Raw genomic sequence first — 23,908 nt, forward strand, 5'->3', positions numbered from 1 at the left:
AGGGTGGAAGGGACTTTTCACTTACCTTTTGCACCTTATAAATGTATTACCTATCTCTACCTATCCCCCAGCTGAAGCAAAAAAAAAAAAGTTTTCTGGTGGTAGAGGGTGCACTAATAGTGTTAACATACGGGAAATGAGATAAATCCTAAGCAGAGTCATTAGTCATTACAGGGATTGTTTAGACTAAGTCTGAATTGAAGGCCATCTGATCTTCCCCACCCACCTTTTCTTTCCACAAGGAAAAAGGATGGGAAGGGTAGGAGCAAGACAGCACAAAGAAGTTATGAAGCCAAGAAACATGTTGATAGACACTTTATTGTGGCTTGTTTGTAGTAAAACATTCAACCCCTCAACATGGATATCTGTTTTGGTGGTGTTTTTCTGTTGGAGACTACAGGGTGGTGTTCAAAGGCTTTTAGCCTCATCTTATATCAGTCTAGTCAGTGGTTGCCTATAATTTGATAGTTCAATGAGTTAGAGGAAAATGTCAGGAAAATCTGGTCTTATCCCAAATTAAGGGCTGCAAGATTTGTGATCCATTAGTATAAAGTGCTTATGTTCAGTGCAAAAAAGGCAGACTCAGAAGGGCAAGCAGATGCCAGAGAAGGACATTTCCTGGGAGATGGATACGTTCTATGACTCAAGGAAGGAAAAGCCAAACTTTAGCCCAAATGGGTCTAGTAGTTTCATTACAGTCTTTCTCCTCTCTAACAGGACCAAAACTTCTCATCTGACAGATGTCCATGAGTTGTTTATTTTACTACTAAAAATCTTGGTTCAGAGGGAAATCCACAGGGTTTCTAAGCACCAGAGAGACACTGACTTCAGCTTCCAGTTTCTGTTTGTCTCAGCATCATGGATGGGACCAATAGGCTGAGCTCTGGCCAGTGAGAGGTTCAGAGCTGCAGAGCTTTCTTTAGGCCCCTCATTTGCAAATTGAAGTCACTGAGTATGACACACCTTTTCTCAAACATTGTCACATCTTGCGTGGGGACACAAGACAGTGCATATTAAAGAAGCACTTCACCTAGTTTTCCACCAACCGGATGTGACCTATTCATTATCCCCTCATTCTGACTCTGTCCAGAGGCCCAATTCCAAAGCCAACCCTTGACTCCCTTTTCTAAGACAGAGAAAAGAAGCGCACTCCCTTTCCAATGACCCCACATGCCTACATATCCATCCTGTGGTCCTGAAGAGACTGAAGGGAAGCAGGAGGGAAAAGGAAGCAGCTTCCTAACCAATTCAAGGAGCGCAAACAGGACTGCAGCTCAAATAGGTAAAATCGAGTCATTCAGTCCTAGGATCCTGGCCACCATTTCTCTCCCCAGACTCTCAAAGAGGAAGTCCCATTCTCTCACCCACCAACTTTGCAGCAGGGACATTCACAACAGGCAGCTCTGTGCTTGTGAGCATCCGCTCCCCCCCCACCCCCCCACCGCCACCTCCCTTGTATCCCTGTTTGGATGTTAGCCTTTCTTTCCCTCTAGCCTCACAGACCTGATCATCTATACACATACCCACAGCTCTCAGATGCCTGCACCTGAAAACCCTTCTATTCAGACTACCTTCCAAAGACTCCAGGACTTCTTGTGCTTGGGAGAAAAGACACCTGGAAAACAGGTTTATTCCACAGGTAGCACTTGCCCCAAAGCCATCTCTGAATTTTGGAATGGGAAGGAAGGAAAAGAGGCAATCCTTTTGGTGTTGCTCTAATTCTCTGTAAAAGCCCTCTAGGTAAGAGGAGCTACTAAAGCACGTCCACAGGGAGGGGACTGTACAAACAGGACAACCCGGGTCAAGAACCAAAACGCAGGGAAGGTTTTCAGAGCGGCAAGTCTAAAGTGCCTCTTTTCAATGGAGAAGAGTTTCATTTGTTCAGAAATGCTTGGGCGTAAACATCAGTGCACAGGAACATGCACGTGTGCGCACACACTCACTCACTCACTCTGAGGTAGAAAGAACTGGCCATCTCCAGACAAACACACATAGATTCCACAATTTTAGAGAAACATGGCACTTGCGTGAAAGGTCCTATCCTTGCCCGGGAAGGCAAGTAGGGTCCAATCCAGCTCTTTCCAACCTAGGGCAGAGCCAGAGAAGTCCCACTCCACAGGAGGAAAGAGGTGGAGGGCATCGCCATCACTGCTGTTGCCCAGCTCTCAGGCCACGTGTTCCTAGCCCCACTGTCCAAGGTCACTTCCTGGAGCCTGAGCCATGGGCACCCCGGGGGTGGCTTGTCAGAAGCCATTGGGCACAGATGTCTTGCACTACTGCATCCCCGCTGCTCTTGGCGGCCTGCTGCACCTGCTGGACGAGGGCTGTGGCCCGTGAGTGTTCTTGCTTCACAGCAATCAAGTAGGCAGAACGCAGTTTGCAACATATCAGGTAGGCCCGAACCTGGCAGTCAGTTATAAAAGAGACAGCGGAAAGGCATCCATCACTGACAAATCAAGTATACAGAGCTGCAGCAGAAAGCTCGGGCAGACAGATACCACGTCTCACCTGCCACGTTCATAACGGGATTCGTGCATTTTATGGTATTATAACAACTCTTTCAATATTCTGGACATACGCTATAACACTGTGTTATTTCATAGTGTAAAAAGTTATTACAAACAAGCTAAGAATTTAAAAAAGAAGGCAGGCCAGCAGGCAGTCTGGCCTCTGTCCACTCCCTCTGACACTCTCCTCCTCACTCTCCCCCTCACTCTCCCAGGCTCTCCAGCATCTTCTGGGGTTCAGGATCAGCATTGCTCTTGCCCAGAGTTGTGATTTTGTAGTTACTTGGGTGATTATTTGATTGATGCCTGTCTCCTTGACCAGACTTTAAGCTTCATGAGGGCAAGAGTAGTGTCTGTTTTTTCTACTCCTGTAGTATTCCTGGCACCTAGCACGGGGCCTGGCATGTAGTAGATGTTCAATGAATATGTATTACAGGAATGAATAAACCATCAGAACCCTCCTAGAATGGACACATAGATCCTCCTCTATTTTTCTGTTTTCAGCCTGCTGAATCTAAAGTTTTTTCAATAAATACAGGAAATCTGGGGAGGAAGACACACACACACGATTGGAAAAAGTCGAATTAAGGTCTAACTCCACTTAGACTTGATTTGACTCTGCCTGTTTGGACCAAAGGCAGCTGTTGCAGGATGTGCGTATGTGTCTATGTCCCAGGATCGCTATCTCATGAATCCCCAGCTTGGTGGAGACAAGAGTCCCTTCCTTCCCGGCCCTGGTCTCCCCAGCACCCCCTGGTTAAACAGTGCTCTAGGCTGGTGAGCAGAGAGGCCTTCATAAGCTGCCACAGAGCTTCTGCCAGCAGCTGACTTTCTGCTGCAATAATCCCTGTTGGTTAGTGGAGGGGACTCGCCTTGCTTCCTGTGTCAATGCTCCATCTGTTATTTGTTTTGGTCACTAAAGTGTTTCTTTCCTCTCTAAGCTGAATTATAAATAATCTCCTACAGCTAGATGATGTCTGGCTTGTTCTGAGGTCACTAAAGTGATCCAGTCCTGTGCTGCTTGGGTATCCGCTTGCTGCCCTAGGATGTTAGCTCTCCCCAGGCCTTCAGCTCCCCTTAGCATCTACGTACGCTAAGCGAAATATATATCACAAGTTGGCAGGCAAAATTCCTACCAAGAGAAGAAGGGCATTTTGCCAGAGAGTCTGGAATGGAGTTGAATGAAGCTGTTTTTTGGCAAGCCCTCATGGACTAAGATCATTTAACTCCGTTAGACAGCTGCTGAGAACAAAATACCTGAAAAAGTAATAAGGACTGTCTCTATTTTAGTGCATGTCTTTCCCAGAAATAGAGTCTCTGTCCTGCTGAGTGGGAGGCTCAGTGAAGGCTTGAGAAAGAACTGCAGTCTGGGAATCAGAGGACCTGGGCGACTGTCCTGGCTGTTAGGTTCTCAATCTGACTCTAGAAAAGTAATTCTCTACATTTCAGGATGTCAGAATTTCATCCTTTCCAAGGAGCTCATAATGATGTTACAGAAATAAATGAAGAAATGTTTAGAACTTGTTCTCCTTAACCCTGGAGACTGAAAAATGCCCATTAAGTTCAGTCCCGGATTAGCAATACTGTCATGGGGAGCGTGTAAGAAGCTCTTTGCCTGACATCAGTTTTCGTCACAGAGGACTCAGCTGTCAGATAATTTTTCTGCCACTGGCTTTCTCATGCCCCTCCTGGCCTGGGGCCCTTCCTGCAGATGGCAGAAGGATCAATCCAGGGGTCAGCCACAAATGGGGGCATCTGGGAAGATTTTTATTCTGACTGGCACTCCTCCCAAAGGCAACGGGAAGCAAAGGTTCACCAATTTCCCAAACAGGGATGAGTTCTTTGGCCCCTGAGGAGAGGTTCATTCTGGAGACCCAGACATTGGTGGACATTGTTGGTCAAAGTGTGGGGTGGGTTTTTTTTCTTACTGTACCTTTTTCCCTCTAGGATAAAGAGATACCTGCTTACTCTGGGAACCTCAATCCATCAGTCCACCCAAAGATGGAGGTGAGGTGAGGGATTTCCTAGGGCTTTCTGAGAGAAGACACCAGTATAAAATAGAGATTCAAGAGCAGCCTAGGACATGTTTGTCTTGGGGATAAAGACTTGGGAAGGCAAAGACTCATGCAGTCCATGTTCACCTGCTCCTCATCTATTCCTTCCTTTCTACACCCCTATCCAAGCCTCAGCTCCACCTCTGATAGTAAAGAAGCTGAGATACGGGTTGTATGGAGCTATTGTGGGGAGCGAGGGATAAAGGTGACAAGGCAAGCCTGAGACACTATTCATTGGCATCACCAGGGTTTGGAGACAATTCCGCTCACCTTGTTGTCATCATTGTGTATTGCCTGGATCAGGCCCTCCAGCTCCTGTGCAGAACAGAAAGAGCACTGTGAGAGGGAGAAGAGTCCCGCAGTCTGGGAGCCAGGGCCCAACCCAGCCTCAGCCCAACCATTCTGACTTCAGAATGAAAATGTCTGCCTGACTTTTTTTTTCTCAAAGACATGGGGTCTCACTATGTTGCCCATGCTGGAGTGCAGTGGCTTCTCACAGGCATGATCCCACTGTTGATAGCACAGGAATTTTAACCTGCTTCATTTCCAATCTGGGCCAGTTCACCCTTCCTTAGGCAACCTGGTGGTCCCCTGCTCCTGGGAGGTCACCAAATTGATCATGAACTAAGTGCAGGCACTAAGTTCTAACACTAAGTATGTATCGGCATAATACACTATAGTCCAGAACTCCTGGGCTCAAGTGATCCTCCCGCCTCAGCCTCTAGAACAGCTGGGATTACAGACATGTGCCACCACATCCGGCTGACTCTTCTTTTTAAACTCAACTCCTGCTTTAAGAACAAGAAAGAAGGCCGGGTGCGGTGGCTCACGCCTGTAATCCCAGCACTTTGGGAGGCCGAGGCGGGCAGATCATGAGGTCAGGAGACGGAGACCATCCTGGCTAACATGGTGAAACCCATCTCTACTAAAAATACAAAAAATTAGCCGGGCATGATGGTGGGTGCCTGTAGTCCCAGCTACTCAGGAGGCTGAGGCAGGAGAATGGCGTGAACCCAGGAGGCAGAGCTTGCAGCGAGATACTCCAGCCTGGGCGACAAAGTGAGACTCTGTCTCAAAAAAAAAAAAAAAAAAAAAAAACCAAGAAAGAAAATTTAACCATAACACTAAGCTTCAGAATTTAGGGAGAAGGAACAGTTCCCAAGAGGCCTGTCCTCGGCCTTCACAAATGGATGTGGCTCTGTTCACTCCAAAAACCCACCATGGGAGGACAATTCCGCAGGTAATAGGCTCAAAGTTCATCTGCTGGCCCACCCTGACCTCCTCTAGAATTGCAGGAAGAAGCTCAACTCCATAGACACATCCAGGTGCAAACAAATTTACACAATGGGATGCTGAGGTCCACTCTGGGTATAGACATCATCTCCATAAATTTTCTTTACAGGGAAGGGTCAGTTGTGGTGAGGCCATTATTGCAGAGGGGTTCAGAATGATAAAAGGATCTTGTAGAGTTTCAGGCACATTATAGGAAACAGAATAAAGATGGGGATGTGAAGACACTGAAATTGATGGAGGAGCCAAGAGGTACGGGAGGGAGTGTACCTGGGGTGGAATTCTCTTGAACGCTTCCAGGCAGTTGAGGAGGATGGTGTCCCCGTCACTTTTGGCTGCCACGCCTGACTCACTGACACATTTGAGCAGTTGCTGGATCTCACTGTACTTCTCTTTCTCCACCAACTGGCGGGCAGCTCTGCAGTAGGTCATGGCAGCATCCAGCTGGAAGTCCTAGAACAGAACACAAGACGATGGGCTTAGGAGCAGGAAACGTTAACAGTGGGGAGGGAGGCAGCATTTAAAAGCTCTCGCTATGCTTGGTATAGATAAGCCATATTGATTGTGGTCACAGTAGAAAACATAAATATACCAAACAAAAAGCAAGCGTCAATTCCTCTTTGGAGTTAGGTAGACCTTTAGGAGGCATCCACAAAAACTGCAGCTGTAGTATCTAAAATGGTACATTTCACTTGCTGCGGTGGCACTCACTGAAAATATTCTTATCAAAATCCGAAGACTAGTTCATTTTCTAATAAGTCTGCTTTTTCTTGAGAAATCGGCATTGGGGGCTGGTATTTGCTGCCCTGGACACCTGGTGCTCTGTTAAGAGGCAGATGACTTAGTGTTCAGAAACAGGCCCATTCACTGAAAGACTCATTTGCTGAAAACTGCCAGATAAACACCTTAAACCTGGTTTAGGAGAACCTTTATGCCACAGAGCCTGGGTGGAGCTGCCCCTCTGCCTGCCTACCAGGGTATCTGTGTGTGGTGAGCTCTGTCCAACACCGAAAATAGATGGGAAGAAAAACACCTGACTAATCATGTATGAAGCCACTGATCACTGACACACGCACAATGCATAAATACCCTGCCTGCCCTAAGCTGCCTGCTCTCAGCTCCTGGGGTATCTGCATGGAGCTGTGTGGTGGTGGGCAGGTCTGTAGAGACTCTGCCCTTCATGGTCTCAGTGCCCTGCTCCAGCCCCTGCTCCAGTGCCACAGCCCCACCTGTGTCCTTTTATCACAAGCAATAGGAAACATATTCCTCCAGCCAGCTCCTGTACAGACCAAGGATGGGGAACAGCCCTTGTGGCCAGTGGAAAGCCCCTGGCCACCCCTCCAGCCATGCTCCCTGTGAGAACCAGCAGTGTTTCTCAGGGAAACAGCCATGGGGAACTGTCTGAGACCTGGCTCCTGGTATTTATTTGGTAGCTTTTGATGAATTTGTCATGGGTTACTTGGCTTCTGGCGAAGTGGCCTAGAGTCCTGAATTTGACCCAGTTCTATAACAGTCACCTCCTTGATTTCATCCCTAATGTGCATGTAAATCTACTTTTCTTGGGATAAGAATTTCCTAAAGAATAATCTCTCCCGGAACTGTGGTCAGGTGCTGATTGCCCTCAGTATGATTTGAATGATCCAAGTCATACCTGCAGAACACGGAAAGCAATTCCAAAACCATCTTCTACATTTTTCCCTCCCAGCATGACCTGAAAAGGAAAGGGAATCATGCTTAAAAACATGACAATTACTACAGAATCCTCTTGACCAAGAACGAAGGCCTCTATTCAATTATTCAACAAATATTTGTTGAGACCCTGCTAAGTGCCAGGCACTAGGGATACAAGAATGATCAAAATGGACCTGATCACCAGTCTTCGGTGGCTTATATTCCAGTGGGGAGGCAACCATCAAACAACTGAAATGATCACTAGACAACTGCAATTATGATAAGTGTTCTAAAAGATGACAATAGTCTGCCAGAGGTCTGAAACGCTGCATGTACCTTGCAGGCAACATCCATTTTCATGTGGTTATTTCCAAACAGGGTTGGCAGAGGCAAAGTGGTGATTTGAGAGGTCCCAGCACTTTCACACCGATGCAAGAACCTGGTCACTTCCATCTGCAGCTGAAGTGTGTTCATGTGCCTGTGGTGACAGAATATGCACAGTCCAGCCTCATGAGGGGCCCCAGGAGTGAGGTGACTGAGGCCAGGAGACTGAGAAGTCGAATAATACGGCAATGAAAAAGAGAAAACAAATGATGCAGTGGGAAAAGAGACCTCAAATACCTTGTAAGCAGTTATGACAAGACCAAAAAAATGGTGATCTCGTGTCCTGCACAGACTCACAATATTACGGTGCACTGTGGAACCAGATAGGGTCCAGTCATTTAATCGATAAGCATTTATTGAGCACCTATGTGCCAGGTACAATCACAGAGGTCAAGAGAGATGAGCCCTGCCCTCAGAGTTTATAGGCTAGAAGAGAAATGAATAGTAAACAAAACACATAGAATAGTTAGCAATTAAGCCTCTGGAGGCAATAAATGGTAGTGGTAGAGCATTTACTCCAGATGTTGTGTTCTATGTAGAGGGACTGGCAAGTATAAAAGCTGAGAGGAATTAAGGACTTGGTGTGTTGAGGAGCCCTGAGGAGGCCAGGGATCGATGCTTAGCAAGAAGAGAGTAGCAGGAGATAAAGATGGTGACATCAGCAGGGGCCAGAACATGCAGGAGCCTTTTTGCCTACTGTAAGGAGTATGGAGTGTAGTCTGATTGTAGCCTGTGATGCTAATCCTCCTTCCAGTCCCACTCCCCCTGCCAGCTCCTCTGTAGGCTTTCCAGGCTTGTACTAGACACTGTCATCCAGGGACGATTCCCTTTAGATTTTTTTTCAGGATTCGGGGAATGGACAAGGGTAGCTTCATCACCAACAGACAACTGCTCCCACCCTTTCTGCCCCACACCAATGGTCCCCTGAACCTCCAGCTACCTTGACACATCAGCTGCAGTCATCTTCTTTCTGAAGAATGTGGTTTTCTTCCTTCCAGAGCTGCGGGATGTTTCTTGGAGGTAGATCTTCAGGTGGTCCTTGGCCTTAAGTAGCCATGAGAGCTTCTCTCCCAGTTCTGTATATGACTTTGCTTTGTGACTGAAGAACCGAATACAGGTCATGGCGGCCCGAACTTGGTCCTAGAAGAGGAAAATAAATGTTCAGGTCAAAGTAGATCAGGGTTTTGGAGGGTGGGGTGTGATGAGAATTCTCATCTGATTTCTGCCTATGAGAACTCGTTTCCAGCACCCACTCCCACCACCAGCTGAACTGCTATTTTGAGCCCGTCACCCCAAGGTCCAAGAGATCCTGAAGTGCACTGACTGGTGGAGATCTTGGGTAGGACATTATTCCACCACCAAAGAGATGCTAAAAGAAGATATTTCTGATTCTCCACTCAAATTGGCTTTACCTGTACTTTGGCATTAAATAATTCAATTTAGTAGTGACAATCCCCAGGCAGATTGGGAGGAACGTGTTCCTTCTCCCTTCACATATTTTCTCTAAAAACACTAACTTTTCCATCATTCCTTATGAATTCTACATTCATGCCTCATGCTTATCTTGAAACTACCATTCATTTCTTTTTTTTACCTGTCCATTTCTTGCTTTCTGAAGAATGCAGTTATTGACAGGATTAAAGTCTGCCCCCAAACTCAGGATGGAAATCCTAATATTATTTAACAATGCTGGAGAGCAACATGGATTTGCTCTAGGGTCAGCCAAATAGCAAGGCCAGGGACCAATGACAGCCTCATTCCCTCATCGTGTACTGCCTTTCCTGCAGGGTGGGGCACCATTAACAGAGGTAGAAGGCAGGAAGGGGCTGACATTACCTTCATAAACTGCTGCAGCTCATACAGAATGTGGTAGTAGTTCTTCTTCTGTAAATGTTGGCAGGCAGCAATCAAGTACTTTCCCCAGCTCTCCAAGGTTGGATCAATGGATTCTAGCAAGTTCTCCAAAGTGTGTAGCTTCCCACTTTTATAACTTGGCTGGAAAATGCCTTCTATAAAAACTTCTGGAGGACTCTCCTGGAGCAGGGCAGGGCGAGAAGTCAGAAGTCTTGAGCCTGGTTCTGGCACTGTCTGGGATCCACTCTGAATTTCCTTCTATTGATGGACCTTCAGCATCCTCCCAATGCAGTGCTTCTTAATCTTTTATGTATCACAGATACCTTTGAGAATCTCACTCTAGCGACTGCTTCACTTCTCTCCTTCCTTTTACAGAGAAGCCCCTAGACAGGGTTATCTACCCTCACTGTGTCCAATTCTCTCCTGTGATTTTTCTCTTGAACCCACTCTAATCTAGCTCTGTACTCAAAACTCCCATTGAAACTGCCCTTAGGTCACCAGTGACCACTAAACTCTAAATCTAACAGTTAATTCTTGATCCTCATTTTCTATCTGATCAATCAGCAGCTTTTGACAGAGATGGCTTCTTCCTCCTTGAAAAGCCTTTTTAAAATAATTGAGAAAAAACTCTCCTCAGTTGGCCTCCAGCACACTATCCTCTCCAGATTTTCTGTCTATGTCTCTGGCTGCTTCTTCTCAATTTTCTTAGCTGATCCCTCCCAATCTCCCCAGGGCTTAGGAGGAACCTACACTCTTTTCTATTTATACTCACTCTCTTGGTGATTTCATCCAGGCTCATTGTTTAATATACTGTTGATTTGCTGATGATGCCTAAATCCCCATCTCCAGATTGTTCATTCCTCCTGAACTCCAGAACTGTACATCCAACTTATATCCAATTGTCCACTCAACATATCCACTTGGAGATCTAACTGAATACATCTACAACTACATTCCTGCTTGTTTCTTGAAACCTGCTCTTTCCACAGTCTTCCCTTTCTCAGTCTGTGTCTCCATTCTTTTAGTTGTACAGGTCAGAAACCTTAGTCATCTTTTCCCTCACACTCCTTCATCAACTCCATCAGCAAATCCTATTGGCTCCACCATCACCATTACAGCACACAGAATCTGGCCACTTCCCACCACCTCCCCTGGACCACACTGGATCCCAACATCATCGTTTGTCTGGATTATTGCAACAGACTCCTCCCTGGTCTATCAGCTTCCATTCTTACCTCTTGTCAGTCTAACGCCCACAAATGAGCCCAAGTGACTGTTGAAACTGAAGCCAGATCACGTTACTCCTCTGCTCACAGTCTCCCAGGGGTTTCCCTTCTCATCCCTCACAATGTCCACAAGGTCCTGCGTGATTTGGCCTGTGACCTTTCTGACCTTATCTGATAGTACCCTGGCCCAGCAGACTCTGCTCTAGCCACCCTGGCCTTTGCCCTCATCACACCCTCTGCCTTCCCTATAAATCTGCATGATTCACTCCTTGTGTTCTTTGGCGCTTTACTCAGATGTCACCTTCCCTGGGCACCCAGTCTAAAATTATACAAGCCACCCCTTCCTCCTCCCTGTTTTATTTTTCTTCTTCTTATTCATCATCTACAATATCTACTTTATTTCTCATGTTTACTATCTCTCTTCCTACTATGGGGGCAGATATTTTTGTCTTTCTTTCTTTCTTTCTTTTTTTAAGACAGAATCTCACTCTGTAACCCAGGCTGGAGTGCAGTGGTGCAATCTCAGCTCACTGCAACCTCCGCCTCCTGGGTTCAAGCGATTCTCCTGCCTCAGCCTCCTGAGTAGCTGGGAATACAGGCTCGTGCCACCATGCCCAGCTAGTTTTTGTATTTTTAGTAGAGACAGGGTTTCATCATGTTGGCCAGGCTGGCTCAAATTCCTGACCTCAAGTGATCCACCCGCCTCAGCCTCCCAGAGTGTTGGGATTATAGGCATGAGCCACTGTGCCCAGCCTTTTGTCTGTTTTTTTACTACTGTATCCTTAGTGCCCAGAATAGTCCTTGGCTATTTAATAATCATCTTGGCATTAGACTTGAGGTTAGGAGTAATTAACGGAGAGTCAAGGATGACTATAAAGTCACAGTGGTATACCATGCTAGCATAGTGGCACTGGGCACAAGCTGTTTGGAAGCAGAATGGATCTGGGCTTTGAGAACATTCATAGTGGGTGAGGGTTAGGGGCTTCTTTCCTGATTCAGGTTGTTCCTAACAGAGAAAACCAGACCTAATCTAAAAGTTGTAGGCCACATTTTAAGAAGCAGGGGCATTAGCTCTCTAGGAGAGATAGAACACCTCAGAAGGGCAGCCCCTCAAGAACTTCCATGCCATCCATTCATCTATCCACTCACTCATTCATAATTGGTACTAGGTCAGGTGCCTGAATATACAGATAAGTAAAATATGGGCCTTCTTGGTCCAGATGGAAAGACTCAATTGTAAACAAACAGTTGCAATCCAGTAGGATAAATGCAGTACCAGGGGCAATGGTGGCTAATGCTGCTTGAGTGTTCTGTGAATGCTCAACAGAGAGGGCCTGAAAGGATACTAAAAGGATAAATAGAATTTTATTTATTTATTTATTTATTTTGAGACGGAGTCTTACTCTGTCGCCCAGGCTGGAGTGCAGTGGCGCAATCTTGGCTCACTGCAACCTCTGCCACCCAGGTTCAAGCAATTCTCCTGCCTCAGCCTCCCGAGTAGCTGGGATTACAGGCACCTGCCACCCCACCCAGCTAATTTTTGTAGTTTTTAGTAAAGACAAGGTTTCACCATCTTGGTCAGGCTGGTCTTGAACTCCTGACCTAGTGATCCACCCGCCTCAGCCTCCCAATGTGCTGGGATTATAGGTGTGAGCCACTACTTCCGACAAATGAATTTTTTAAGAAAACAGGCTGGGCACGGTGGCTTATGCCTCTAATCCCAGCACTTTGGGAGGCCAAGGCGGGCAGATCACGAGGTCAGGAGATCGAGACCATCCTGGCTAACATGGTGAAACCCTGTCTCTACTAAAAAAAATAAAAAAAATTAGCCAGGTATGGTGGTGGGCACTTGTAGTCCCAGCTACTCGGGAGGCTGAGGCAGGAGAAGGGCGTGAACCCAGGAGGCGGAGCTTGCAGTGAGCCAAGATTGTGCCACTGCACTCCAGCCTGGGCGACAGAGCCAGACTCTGTCTCAAAAAAAAAAAAAAAAAAAAGGAAAACACGGAGAGGCAGGGGGCACTCTAGGTAGAGGAAATAGCACATAAAGACTCGTGGACATAAGACAGTGCATGGTGGCCAGGCGCGGTGGCTCACGCTTATAATCCCAGCACTTTGGAAGCCCAGGCAGACAGATCACAAGGTCAAGAGATCGAGACCATCCTGGCCAACATGGTGAAACCCCGTCTCTACTAAAAATACAAAAATTAGCCAGGCTGGTAGCATGCGCCTGTAATCCCAGCTACTTGGGAGTCTGAGGCAGAAGAATCGTTTGAACCTGGGAAGCGGAGGTTGTAGTGAGCTGAGATCTCGCCACCACACTCCAGCCTGGCAACAGAGCAAGACTGTGGCTCAAAAAAAAAAAAAAAAAGACAGTGCGTGGTAAATCAGGAAAATTTAAGTAATTTAATGAGTCTGGAATGTAAGGTACAGATAGGATTTGTGGTGAAAATAAATTAGAGAAATAAGGAGGCCTGATCCTGGTGAGTTCTGTAGCATGCTAAGGAATCTGGAGTTCTTCCTGTGGCCATGGAGATCCTCTGAAGGCCTTTTAGGGAGGGGAATAACATGAGTCTATTTATGTTTCAGAAAGCTCAGTCTTTGGGCAGAGTGGGCAAAGGGACAAAATACACAGGGAAAAGGCTAGGGACAGAATGTCTTCCATGCTCCAGGCATTCAGGTGTAATTTTCACAATGTCTTTTCTCCTCTCCCTACCTGCTTGAGAATAAATGTAAGATATTTCAGTTCAAGGGTAATTATGATTACAGCAGAAAAAAAGAAGGCTTATTTCCTAGCTCTGACAAATATAAAGCAAGGGCACTGCTGTCGTCAGCTTATACCAAGCTAAGGAAGTAAGCAGCTTAGCTCTCTGGATTACAGCTGTCAGAGGGAACGGAACTAGGTGATTTCCATTCTCAATTTGTGCCTGGGAAAAGCATCTTTACTGCTAAACTCGTCTGGAAACTGAGGAAAAGGAAAAAAGTTGGCAACTCAACTCCATATAACATGACTTCTACGTTGTTCTTAAGACCTGGTTAGTAGCTAAGAATAGTCAGTAGCTAAGCACTGGTAAAAACACCCCCTTTCACTGTCCTGTAGGGGTATAGTCATAATAACTTTGTGAACTGCTGATTTCACTTGGATCAATCTTAGAAAATATGTCTATCTGTACATTTGCATTGGCTGCTGTTTTGAATTAGGGTGGCAGAGTGAAATTAAAGTCTGCTTTGAGCTCCTTCAATTTCCTACAAAATTTGGTACATCTCAGCCAATTTCTCCAAAAGTTATTATGGAACATTCAGATAAAAAAAGGAAGGTAGCTGGGTGCAGTGCATGTGCCTGTAGTCCCAGCTACTCAGTAGGATGAGGTTGGAGGATTTCTTGAGCCTAGGAGGTCAAGGGTGCAGTGAGCTGTGATCGTGCCACTGCCTTCTAGCCTGGGCAACATAGTGAGTCCCCATCTCGAAAAAACAAAAACAAACAAAATGGGTCACGGTAAAATGAAGTCCTGATTGCTTATCAAGGGCTCCAAAGATATAATGTTCTTCAGTGGTGCCTTTGCTTCCAGTGGGAGGGGGGCAGAGGATGGGAGAAGAAAAAAAGAAGAGCATACTCTCCTTTCATCATCTATTTGGGGTTCAACTATAGGATTGGCGCCATGGGTGCTTCCTGGCCCTTGTAGTAACAACTCTGAATGGACCAGCAGCTGGGTCAGAAGCTGGACACCATCCCAGGCCAGGTAGGGAGGCGTGTGGAAGCAGACTGTAAGCAATATGCCCAAGGCCACACAAGACTCACACTGAGCATCTCATTCCAGAGACCATGCTCTTAACCACTATCCGATTCTGCTGCATGTTGTGGGAGAAGGAATGAAACGTGCCTTTGCTGGTGAGGGCAGTGATTTGGGACCTAGGCTAAGACTTTTCACACTCACTGAATAACAGTTGTGCAGAGTCCTCTGTTTTGACCTGACTCTGCTAGAGATGGCCCCATAGCTCAACACAGGGTTAAGTGTCAGGGGGTTATTGTCCCCCTTAAGGCTGAGTGGTCCAAGCCACAGGAGTAAGGCAGGCACTGCCTTTTTGAGCTGTGTCCATGTCTCACCTTGTTGAGAAGGTGCAGAAGAGCTTCCCGCAGGCAGCTGTGCCTCACATAGAAGCTGATGATGGCCAGGTTGGTGCTATAGTTGTGCAGGTAGAAGAGGCATTCCTGGTAGTAGGTGTTGTTCATGATTTTCCCTTCAGGAATCACTGCCAGAGAAAGGCTCTGCGTCCGAAGGGTAGCTTCCAGTTCCCTCAGGGTGGCAAAGTAATCGTCATCTTGCTGACAGCACAGGAGAGGGAGAGAGAAAAATGAAACTCAAAAAGTTCTCAGCAGACACTGAAAATATTGCTTGCAAAGAATATTTAACAATGTGCACACCAACATGGCACATGTATACATATGTAACAAACCTGCACGTTGTGCACATGTACCCTAGAACTTAAAGTATAATAAAAAAATAAAAATAAAGAAAGAAAGAATATTTAACAATGTGGAAAAATGTTCACAATTTTTCACAGTGTCAAAGGTAGAACAGGCAGGATACACAATTCTATATATTATGATATGGTACAACCCCTGTTTCATTAAATAACGTAACATAGAAAATTCACCAGAATCTTAACACTAATCAGTCTGTGTATGTATGGGATTATATGTCATATGTCATTTTTATCTTTTTAAAAATTGTTTCCTTTTTTTTAAAAAAAAATTGCATCTATTACTTATCTAACCATGTATGGTTACTTATCTAACTATATGTGATGGAAAAAAAAATTTTAACCTGGTCGATGCTGAGCCAGGACTGACACTGTTAGCTGAATTTCCACTGATTCTTTTCCCAGGTGATTGCTATTCCTGGGCCTCCCTCCCTGAGCCAGGCACTCTTCCTGCTTTGCTCTTACCAAGGATACAAGGGGCCTCACTGTGGACTCTAGGTACTCGACCACATCCTGCACCAGCCTTGAGCCATGATTCAGCTGATTGAGGTCAAACGGGGGCTTCAGACAGCGACTAAACTTCTCCCGTGCAGCAGTGAGGTTCCCGGCTTTGAGGCAGGCCATGCCCCAAGCATGCCATGCCCCGGTGGTATCAAGCCCAGTCTTTGTGGAGACCTGGGAGAAAAATTGCCCCTTTTAGTGAGTGGTAGCTACATCCAGGCCTAAATGTCCCAAAGACCTATTCTATTCCCAAGTTGCCAACCACCTCATCCCCACTATCTGCCATTACTTCTCTGCTGGCAAACTAGTCATGCTCCCGATTCTACCCCATGGGCAGGACAACTGAGAGACAGCAATACCTGTTTGCAAGGCTAAGCAAAAGCAACTTGCTACAGTGGGGTGGAAGTAAGCTTTGTCTTTGTCTCACCTCAACGCCCAGTTGGTAGTACTCGGCTTCCAAAAGCTGGTTCCTTAGCCTGGTTACCGCAGCTGGCTGCAAGATCTGATCCAAAGATGGCACGTGGCGATAGGCAGCAGCAACTAAAATATTCAGCACGTCTACCTTGCTGATGTAGCTACAAGGAGGAAAAGGGCAAGGCCATGAGGCTCCCCAGAGTCTTACTAAGAGTAGCCGCTTAAAGGTTTCCTATTCCATTTTCTTTTTTCTGTTTGTTTTGAAACAGAGTCTCGCTCTGTCACCCAGGCTGGAGTGCAGTGGTCCAATCTTGGCTCACTGCAACCACCACCTCCTGGGTTCAAACCATTCTTCTGTCTCAGCCTTTCCAGTATCTGGGATTACAGGCGCCTGGCACCTCGCCCAGCTAGTTTTTATATTTTTTTAACAGAGACAGGGTTTCACCATGTTGGCCAGGCTGCTCTCGAACTCCTGACATCAGGTGATCTGCCCACCTCGGCCTCCCAAAGTGCTGGGATTACAGGCCTACTCCATTTTCAATGTGAAAGTGATCATGAGAATTGAGAGTTGCATAGCATAGATGCCATGAGTGAAAGCCCTGGAGTCACACTGAATTCTGGCTCTATTACTTAGTAGCTCTATGACCTGGGGCAAGTTAGTTAACCTTTCTCTGCCTTAATTTACTCATCCGTAAAATGGATATACAGTCATGTGCCACATAATGACGTTTCAGTTAGCAATGAACTGCATATACAATGGTGGCCACATAGGATCATAATATCATATTTTTACTATACTTTTTCTATATTTAGATACACAAATACCATAGTGTTACAATTGCCTACAGTATTCAGTACAGTAACATATTGTACAGGTTTGTAGCCTAGGAACAATAGGTCATAACCTAGGTGGGTAGAAGGCTATACCCTCTGGGTTTGTGCAAGTGCACTCCATGGTGTTTGCACAATGACGAAATCACCTGACAATGCATTTCTCAGTACATACTCCTGTCGTTAAGTAATGCATGACGTGACAGTGGAGTTTTAAGGATAAAATGAAATAACCCAAGTAAATGAGCTTAGGATAATGTCTGGAACTTTTCTGGCACTCAATGAATGTTAGATATTAATGTTTGGAGTGGGGATGCTCAGGAGTATTTGAGGCAAGGCCTTTACACTGTGTGTTGGGGGCTTACAAGTGACCCATCTGCTTTTTGGTCCTTTTGAACCCTCCTTCATGAGTGAGAGAGCACAGATTCAGTATCAATGGCCTGTACTCCTGGTCAGTGCACAGGCCACATCACTACCATTCCCTGGAGATGCTGCTGGGTGGAGGCATCCTGGTCCTTCACTCTTATTCTAGACTTGACATCCTCACCCTGGGTTAAGGATGGGCCCTCATTATAGCCTAGTAGGGCTGCCTTCTGTGATCTCACCTGATGCTTGTAAAAACCTTATAAGGATAGAAAGCCCAGAGGGCTGGATTATACTGTCTAGTGCTGCTGAGACAAGCCTACATTCAAGGTTCCTGAATCTCGTCTCATAACTGCAGCAAAAACCTCTGTGGATCCTGACTTATCCACTAATTAACTAGAGAGGGATTCTGTACGTCAGTGATTCTTAACAATGTAGGGATGGGGGAGAGGAAAGTATAGTGTATAAGAGTATCGGCACTCATTTTTTTTTGCATATTTGGGAAATGAAAACATTTGTAGTAGGTGGTGAGTTTATTTTTATGTTTTTAGAGACAGGGTCTCACTACATTGCCCAGGCTGGTCTCGAACTCCTGGCCTCGGGATCCTCTTCCGTCAGCCTCCTGAGTAGCTGCAATTACAGACAAGAGCCACTGCACCCAGCTGAGTTTTGTTTTTAAGCCTATATTTATTTATTTGTTTGTCTATCAGAAGGGGGTATGAGTTAAAAACATTAGAAAAATACTCTGAAAACCAAGAGTTTGTAAGTGATTTGCATGGCAACACGTGAGCAATGAATCCACTCCCATCAACAAACTGGTGCAAAGGGAAAGATTCTTAGAGTGGGAGTGTCTGAATGCAGGATCAGAGAAAAGATTGTTTAAATAGAAACCATTGCTGTAAACTGTCAAAGACGCGCAAGACACCTTGGGGTGGGTGAGAATCCTAGTAAAGTGAGGACTTCCTTACTTTCTGCTGCCCTGAGCCTAAAAATGGATATTTCCTTCATCTGTATTACATTTTAAAGGAAATACAGGACTTGATGTGAAGTTTGTTTTCCCCCCAATCTAAATATCTTTTCCTTTTTTCATTTACATTACTGATATTTGAGATACATTTGAATATATTTTCACTTTTGCCTTAAGTCTTTTTTCATGTTTCCTTTGTTTTCCATCTTTTTTTTCCTCCTCCTGTCCTTTTCTCATAATTAGGTAGATTTTTTATTCTTTTCATGGTTATTTCAAAAATTTAACACATATCTGTTTCTTCATTTATCAACTTGAAAAATTATGTAGAATCTATTAGCTCTTGATATAAAGGAATCAGATTAGTTCCTTTTCACTTCCTTCTACTTTGTTTCACCTCCTCCTGCTTTTCTCAACCTTCTAGTTTTTGTTATTAACAATAATAAAAATTACTAACATTTTCGGAATACACAGTATATACCAGGCTTAGTTCTTCACCATTTACATGGATGATCTCATTTTATCCTCGTAACAGCCCCATGAGATCAGTATTGCCACCCCATTTTATAGAGGAGGAGACTGAGGCCTAGAGGGGTTAACAGAGCTAGGAAGTCGTGAAGCTGGGATTTGCTGTGCTCCATGCTGGCTGCTGAGTTTGTAGGCAAGTATTCCAAGCAAATGTCTGAGGGAGGCAATGATACTGCAAAGAAAATTATGCTCCCTTCTCCCAAATCTGGTTAGGACTGAGTGCTGGGAACACACAATCTGAGTCACGCATCTGAGTGGATAAGCAGGGAATTAGGAGTCACTGTCAGGTTAATGGATGGAGTCAAAACCGGTTGTACAGGAACCTGAGGGAGGTCTAATCATACCTCTTCCATACACACTTCTACTTTATGACCCCGGTTCCTACCTGGGACACAGGAATAGACCAATTCCCAGAGTGCTTTTTAAAATCTATTATCCAGAACTCACTGAAGTCACAGTTTGAATTTGGTCAGGATTGGAGTAGAGTTTTGTTCAAGGCTAATCACTGGACATTCAAGGAGGACACATTTTCTTTAAAAGCCAGAAAGTCCCACAGAGACTAAGGGTGCTTCCCTACATTGACTTTAATGACAAATCAACTAATGAAAGTCTTTACTCTCTTTCTGACTGGTATAGCTAGAGTAAACTCTGCTTTGAGGATCTGCTCTGAAAAAGAAAAGGACACAGGGTGTCAGGTAGGATGGAGAAGAACACTTGAGATCTGGCAACACTGTTTCATCAACATTACAGAGATGAAAAATCTTTCAGCATGTCTTGTCAGAGAGGATGGTGAGATAAAAAAATCATAGTGGGGTCAGAAAAAGAAGCTGGCTAGAAACTGCTCCTATGTAAAAGAATAGAGACCCATTGCCCTCTACCTGTCACAAAGAGCCAAGTCTTGGCTCTGGCCGGCTTTGACGAACATCATCTTGGCGCTGAACAGCAGCTGCTTCATGATGTCTGTGAGCAGCCCGGCATCCACCTCTGGGTTGGTGAGGCCCTTGGAGAGCCTGCAGCAGTGCTCAATCAGCTGGTGACCACAGGCAATGCTGTCCCGGTGCAGATTCAGGATGGCAATGCACAAGGAGGCGCTGGGGGCCTGGCCGGGGTGGAAGAAGGGAGAACACACGGTGAGTCCAGGGGCCAGAACATTCTCCAAAGGCAGCTGGGTGGCAGAAATTATCCTTCCCCTTTCAAAAGGCTGAAAGACCCTGGAAGAAGGAACCAGATTCCACAAGAAAGCAGAAGTGGAACTAAACAAATTTCAGATGTTCTAAGTAGCACTGCCAAAACTCTGGCTTTTAAGTTATGTCATTTTACTGGGAAGAAGGGCACTGTGTCCACTTCTTACCTACTTCTTTATTTTTTTGAAACAGGGTCTCACTCTGTTGCCCAGGCTGGAGTGCAGTGGTGCGATCTCAGCTCACTGCAACCTCTGCCTCCCAGGCTCAAGCAATCCTTCCACCTCAGCCTCCCGAGTAGTGGGGACCACAGCTTTGTGCCACCATGCCCGGCTAATTTTTGTATTTTTTTTTTTTGTAGAGATGGGGATTTCACCATGTTGCCCAGGCTGGTCTCAAACTCCTGGGCTCAAGTGATTCACCCACCTCAGACTCTCAGAGTGCTGGGATTACAGGTGGGCACCACTGCGCCCAGCCTTGTTACCTACTTCTTGACAATGTCCATAGGTCCCCTCCTTTCTCTGGTCCACTAGTGCAAGTCCTTATTGCTGACTTGGACAACAATGGTCAGCTCACTTGTCTGACCACCTAGAGGAGTTTCTGCTTTAAGCCATGGACACACTGCTGCTAAATTAATATTCCTAAAGCACACTTGGAAACCTTTCATAGGCCCTTGATACCTATCAAGTAGATAGTCCTTACTACAGAATGCAAGGCCCTATATATAAATAATCCTTTTCAAGCTTACCTTTTATCAGCTCTCTATTAACCCTATTGACTCTATGTTCCCTTCAAATTAAACAGCTTCCACTTCTCCATTCATGCCTGGCAATTTTGGACATGGTGTCTTTGCTCGGATGTTTTAATTTTGTATTCTTTGTCCTTCCCCATCCCCACTTTCCTCACAACCCCGAGCTTTCTGCTTGTCACACTCCTACCATTCTTCCAAAGCTCATCTTAAATGCTGCCTCTTCCAGGAAGCCTTTCCTGGTCTCCCCTTGTACAATTCCCAAGATGTTCATTATTTTCTGCCTTAATGGATTTACTGGTTTAGCTCCCATATTATTGCACTATAAACAAGTAAAGGCCAGGTGTGTTCACCTACCTCTGTATTTCTCGTCATACTGCTACACATCATAAAGAAACTTAAGTGACCACTGCATTTTATTGCTATTACCTGCTCATAGTAAAATTCACTCCGCACCAGCTCATTTTCCTCCTCTTTGAGATCCAAAATCCATTCCACCTCATCTGCTTTGGGGACTCTCACCACAAATGAGTATGGAGGGCTTTCACTCTTGGAGCTGTCTAGAGCTGAGAAGAGAAATGCCATTCATGTGTCATTCACTGGCTGCCAGTTCAGTCTAACCCAGTCCAGTAAGCTGGCATGAGTTGCAGGTAGACACTTGCCTGCTATCTCAGGGCCCCTTTCTTTCTCGTTGGTTCTTTTTGTTTGCTTTAGGACACCCCACTAAGCACCTCAAACCGTCTTCTCCAGGCGTAGACCTGGGGTGAGTGTTACAGTATTTGTCACGTAACCTTCTTGCTTCACACAAGAAACCTTAAAAGGGGCATGTTTCTCAAATAGATGGCTGAGCCACTGGATACTCTAAAAACTAACCTGTTGTGGACAGATACAGGCCAAACTATTAACAGGGATTACCTAGGGGTAAGGAGGGAGCATGGGAAGGTAGGATGCTAAAGGGAAACTTAAGAAAAACTAAAATAAAATCACCTACTAAAAGTTAAGAACCAAATTATTTGGTTGCTGGCCTTCTCAACGCTGTAAGCTAATGGGCCAGTGTAATAGGTTAATATGATGAACTTCAGAGGAAACAGGCTGATACAAATGCCAAGAATTTGCTTTGGCAAACAAGTTGGATGGAGTGCATAAGTTGGACAAGTATATCAGTCACAGCTGATATGCTGAAGATAGAGTCAACGTAAGTACACAAATGAAGAGTCACAGAGAACGAGATTTGGCCTTACCTTCTGGTTTTCCTGAAGGCTCCTCTGGTACACTGAAAACAGAGAAAGAAAAATTATTAAATAAATGCCTGAGTCACTTCTTTGTTTTGAGCTTAGTAGACAGCATCAACTTACGGTGTCTCCCTGGTACAATGGAGGGCTCTTTGAGGGTAGAATTTTTGAATGAAAGAGTCCCCCATCAATACTAACTGCCCATTTCAAATCTCAGCAGTATGGTGTGTGGGTAATTCCTCCAGGAGTGAGGGAGGCAGTGGTATGCTAGGGTCACGGAAACTGTAGAATAAATATGGTGTGTCTTCCTTCCTATGAGATCAGTAATCATTATGGTAAATAATGACCAAAAATGTTCATATCAGGACAAACACAATAATGCTATGGAGGAGAATATAAACTCTATTTAAGTTTGTAAATAAAACATGCAGAATTCAAAGTAACTGGTTTTGGATGGTTGCTTTGGCCCATATTCCTAGATGCTCTGGGAGTCTTAGGTTCATGCTTCTTTGCTACTAGAAGTAGTGGAAACAATTGGGCAACACTGAGCCAACAAACAAAGTCTTGATCTGTCTCGCCAGAGGTATGGGCAGTTTCTGAAATTTGTTACAAGGTGAACTCTGTGTAGGCAAGTATGGAGGCTCTTCTAATTACGGATTACAAGCAAGAATGACTACCTAGATCAGAGTTGATATAAGCGATGCCCAACCATTCAGCAGGTGTGAACATGTCCATTTGAGTCCAGCTGAGACCAGTTGAAGCAAGAGAGGCTAGAAAATAGGTGAGTTGGTGAACTAAGCTCAATGGCCTCTGTCTGGGGAAGGGCTAAGGAACCAATGTCCTGATTTCAGAGAGAACATCATGTAAGAGCCTTGAACACCTCTTCCTCTCACCCTACTTTCTCTCTTAGTGGTTTCTCTGACCAAGGTCAGTGTACAAACACTTCAGTGTAGAGTTAATGGCATTTCAGTGTGAATGTTAAACATTTCTGGACTTGAAATGCTCTCCATAATGAGACTCCTAGGAGTGTAGGGACCTGGGGGAGGGTGCAGCGGTCAATAATAGCAACAGCCCTGCTGTAGGACACTCACTCTTTGTTGCAGTAACTATAGCACTGATCACACACACGAGCAGGGTTCTCTCTGCAGCCTTCAACCACCATTTTCTTAGTGGAGCAGGAGCTGCACACTAGCCGGCCACAGCGGCGACAATGATGACGCCTGTTAAACTGAGGAATGCCATCAGGAGGAGAAGAAAGAGGGAGGAGAGAAGGGGAGATTGCCATCAATCCATTTATACATGGTATTAACTACCAGTGGCTTACTTACTAAGAACACCAACTGCTTGGGTCTCTATTGGAAAAGGACACACCAGTCCTTGCCCTCAAAAATCGAACATTTAAAAATATCTGTCAGCTGATGGGCAAAGGTGCCAAGTCGTGGAGCTTTGCAATAGCTCCTGACAAGTTCTACTTGTGTATGGAGGCAACATGTGGAGAAACAAGAAAAAGTAGTGGGGAAGAAGTCACTTTCTGAGCCAGTGCAGATCACATTTCTACTGGTATTGATGACAATGATTAAAAAGTATCCCTTTCAAAATGCCTTTATTTGTTTTCCCCAAGGTTATTTTAGCAGGTGCCATTTGTAACACATGATAAACATGAAGCAAGACTTTTAGGCTG

At 45.3% G+C, this 23,908-nt stretch overlaps 1 protein-coding gene across 2 annotated transcripts in view; it reads right to left on the minus strand.

Annotated features, from left to right (window-relative positions):
* Nucleotides 1–302: 302 nt before the first annotated feature.
* ZFYVE26 (zinc finger FYVE-type containing 26) overlaps nt 303–23,908 on the minus strand; it is a 73,614-nt gene continuing 50,008 nt past the window's right edge. For both annotated transcript variants that reach the window (XM_009249178.4, XM_024231901.3), the window contains exons 29-42: nt 23,319–23,455; nt 22,237–22,268; nt 21,425–21,561; nt 19,945–20,165; nt 16,394–16,541; nt 15,931–16,140; nt 15,089–15,307; nt 9,743–9,940; nt 8,847–9,046; nt 7,859–8,000; nt 7,503–7,562; nt 6,122–6,304; nt 4,832–4,876; nt 303–2,403 (exon numbers count right to left, since the gene is read on the minus strand). In XM_009249178.4, the coding sequence (XP_009247453.3) occupies nt 2,200–2,403; nt 4,832–4,876; nt 6,122–6,304; nt 7,503–7,562; nt 7,859–8,000; nt 8,847–9,046; nt 9,743–9,940; nt 15,089–15,307; nt 15,931–16,140; nt 16,394–16,541; nt 19,945–20,165; nt 21,425–21,561; nt 22,237–22,268; nt 23,319–23,455 (2,136 nt within the window). In that variant the 3' untranslated portion in view covers nt 303–2,199. The remainder of the gene's footprint in view (nt 2,404–4,831; nt 4,877–6,121; nt 6,305–7,502; nt 7,563–7,858; nt 8,001–8,846; nt 9,047–9,742; nt 9,941–15,088; nt 15,308–15,930; nt 16,141–16,393; nt 16,542–19,944; nt 20,166–21,424; nt 21,562–22,236; nt 22,269–23,318; nt 23,456–23,908) is intronic.

The sequence above is a fragment of the Pongo abelii genome, chromosome 15 (assembly GCF_028885655.2).
Source record: "Pongo abelii isolate AG06213 chromosome 15, NHGRI_mPonAbe1-v2.0_pri, whole genome shotgun sequence".
In the NCBI taxonomy this organism is placed as follows: Eukaryota; Metazoa; Chordata; class Mammalia; order Primates; family Hominidae; genus Pongo; species Pongo abelii.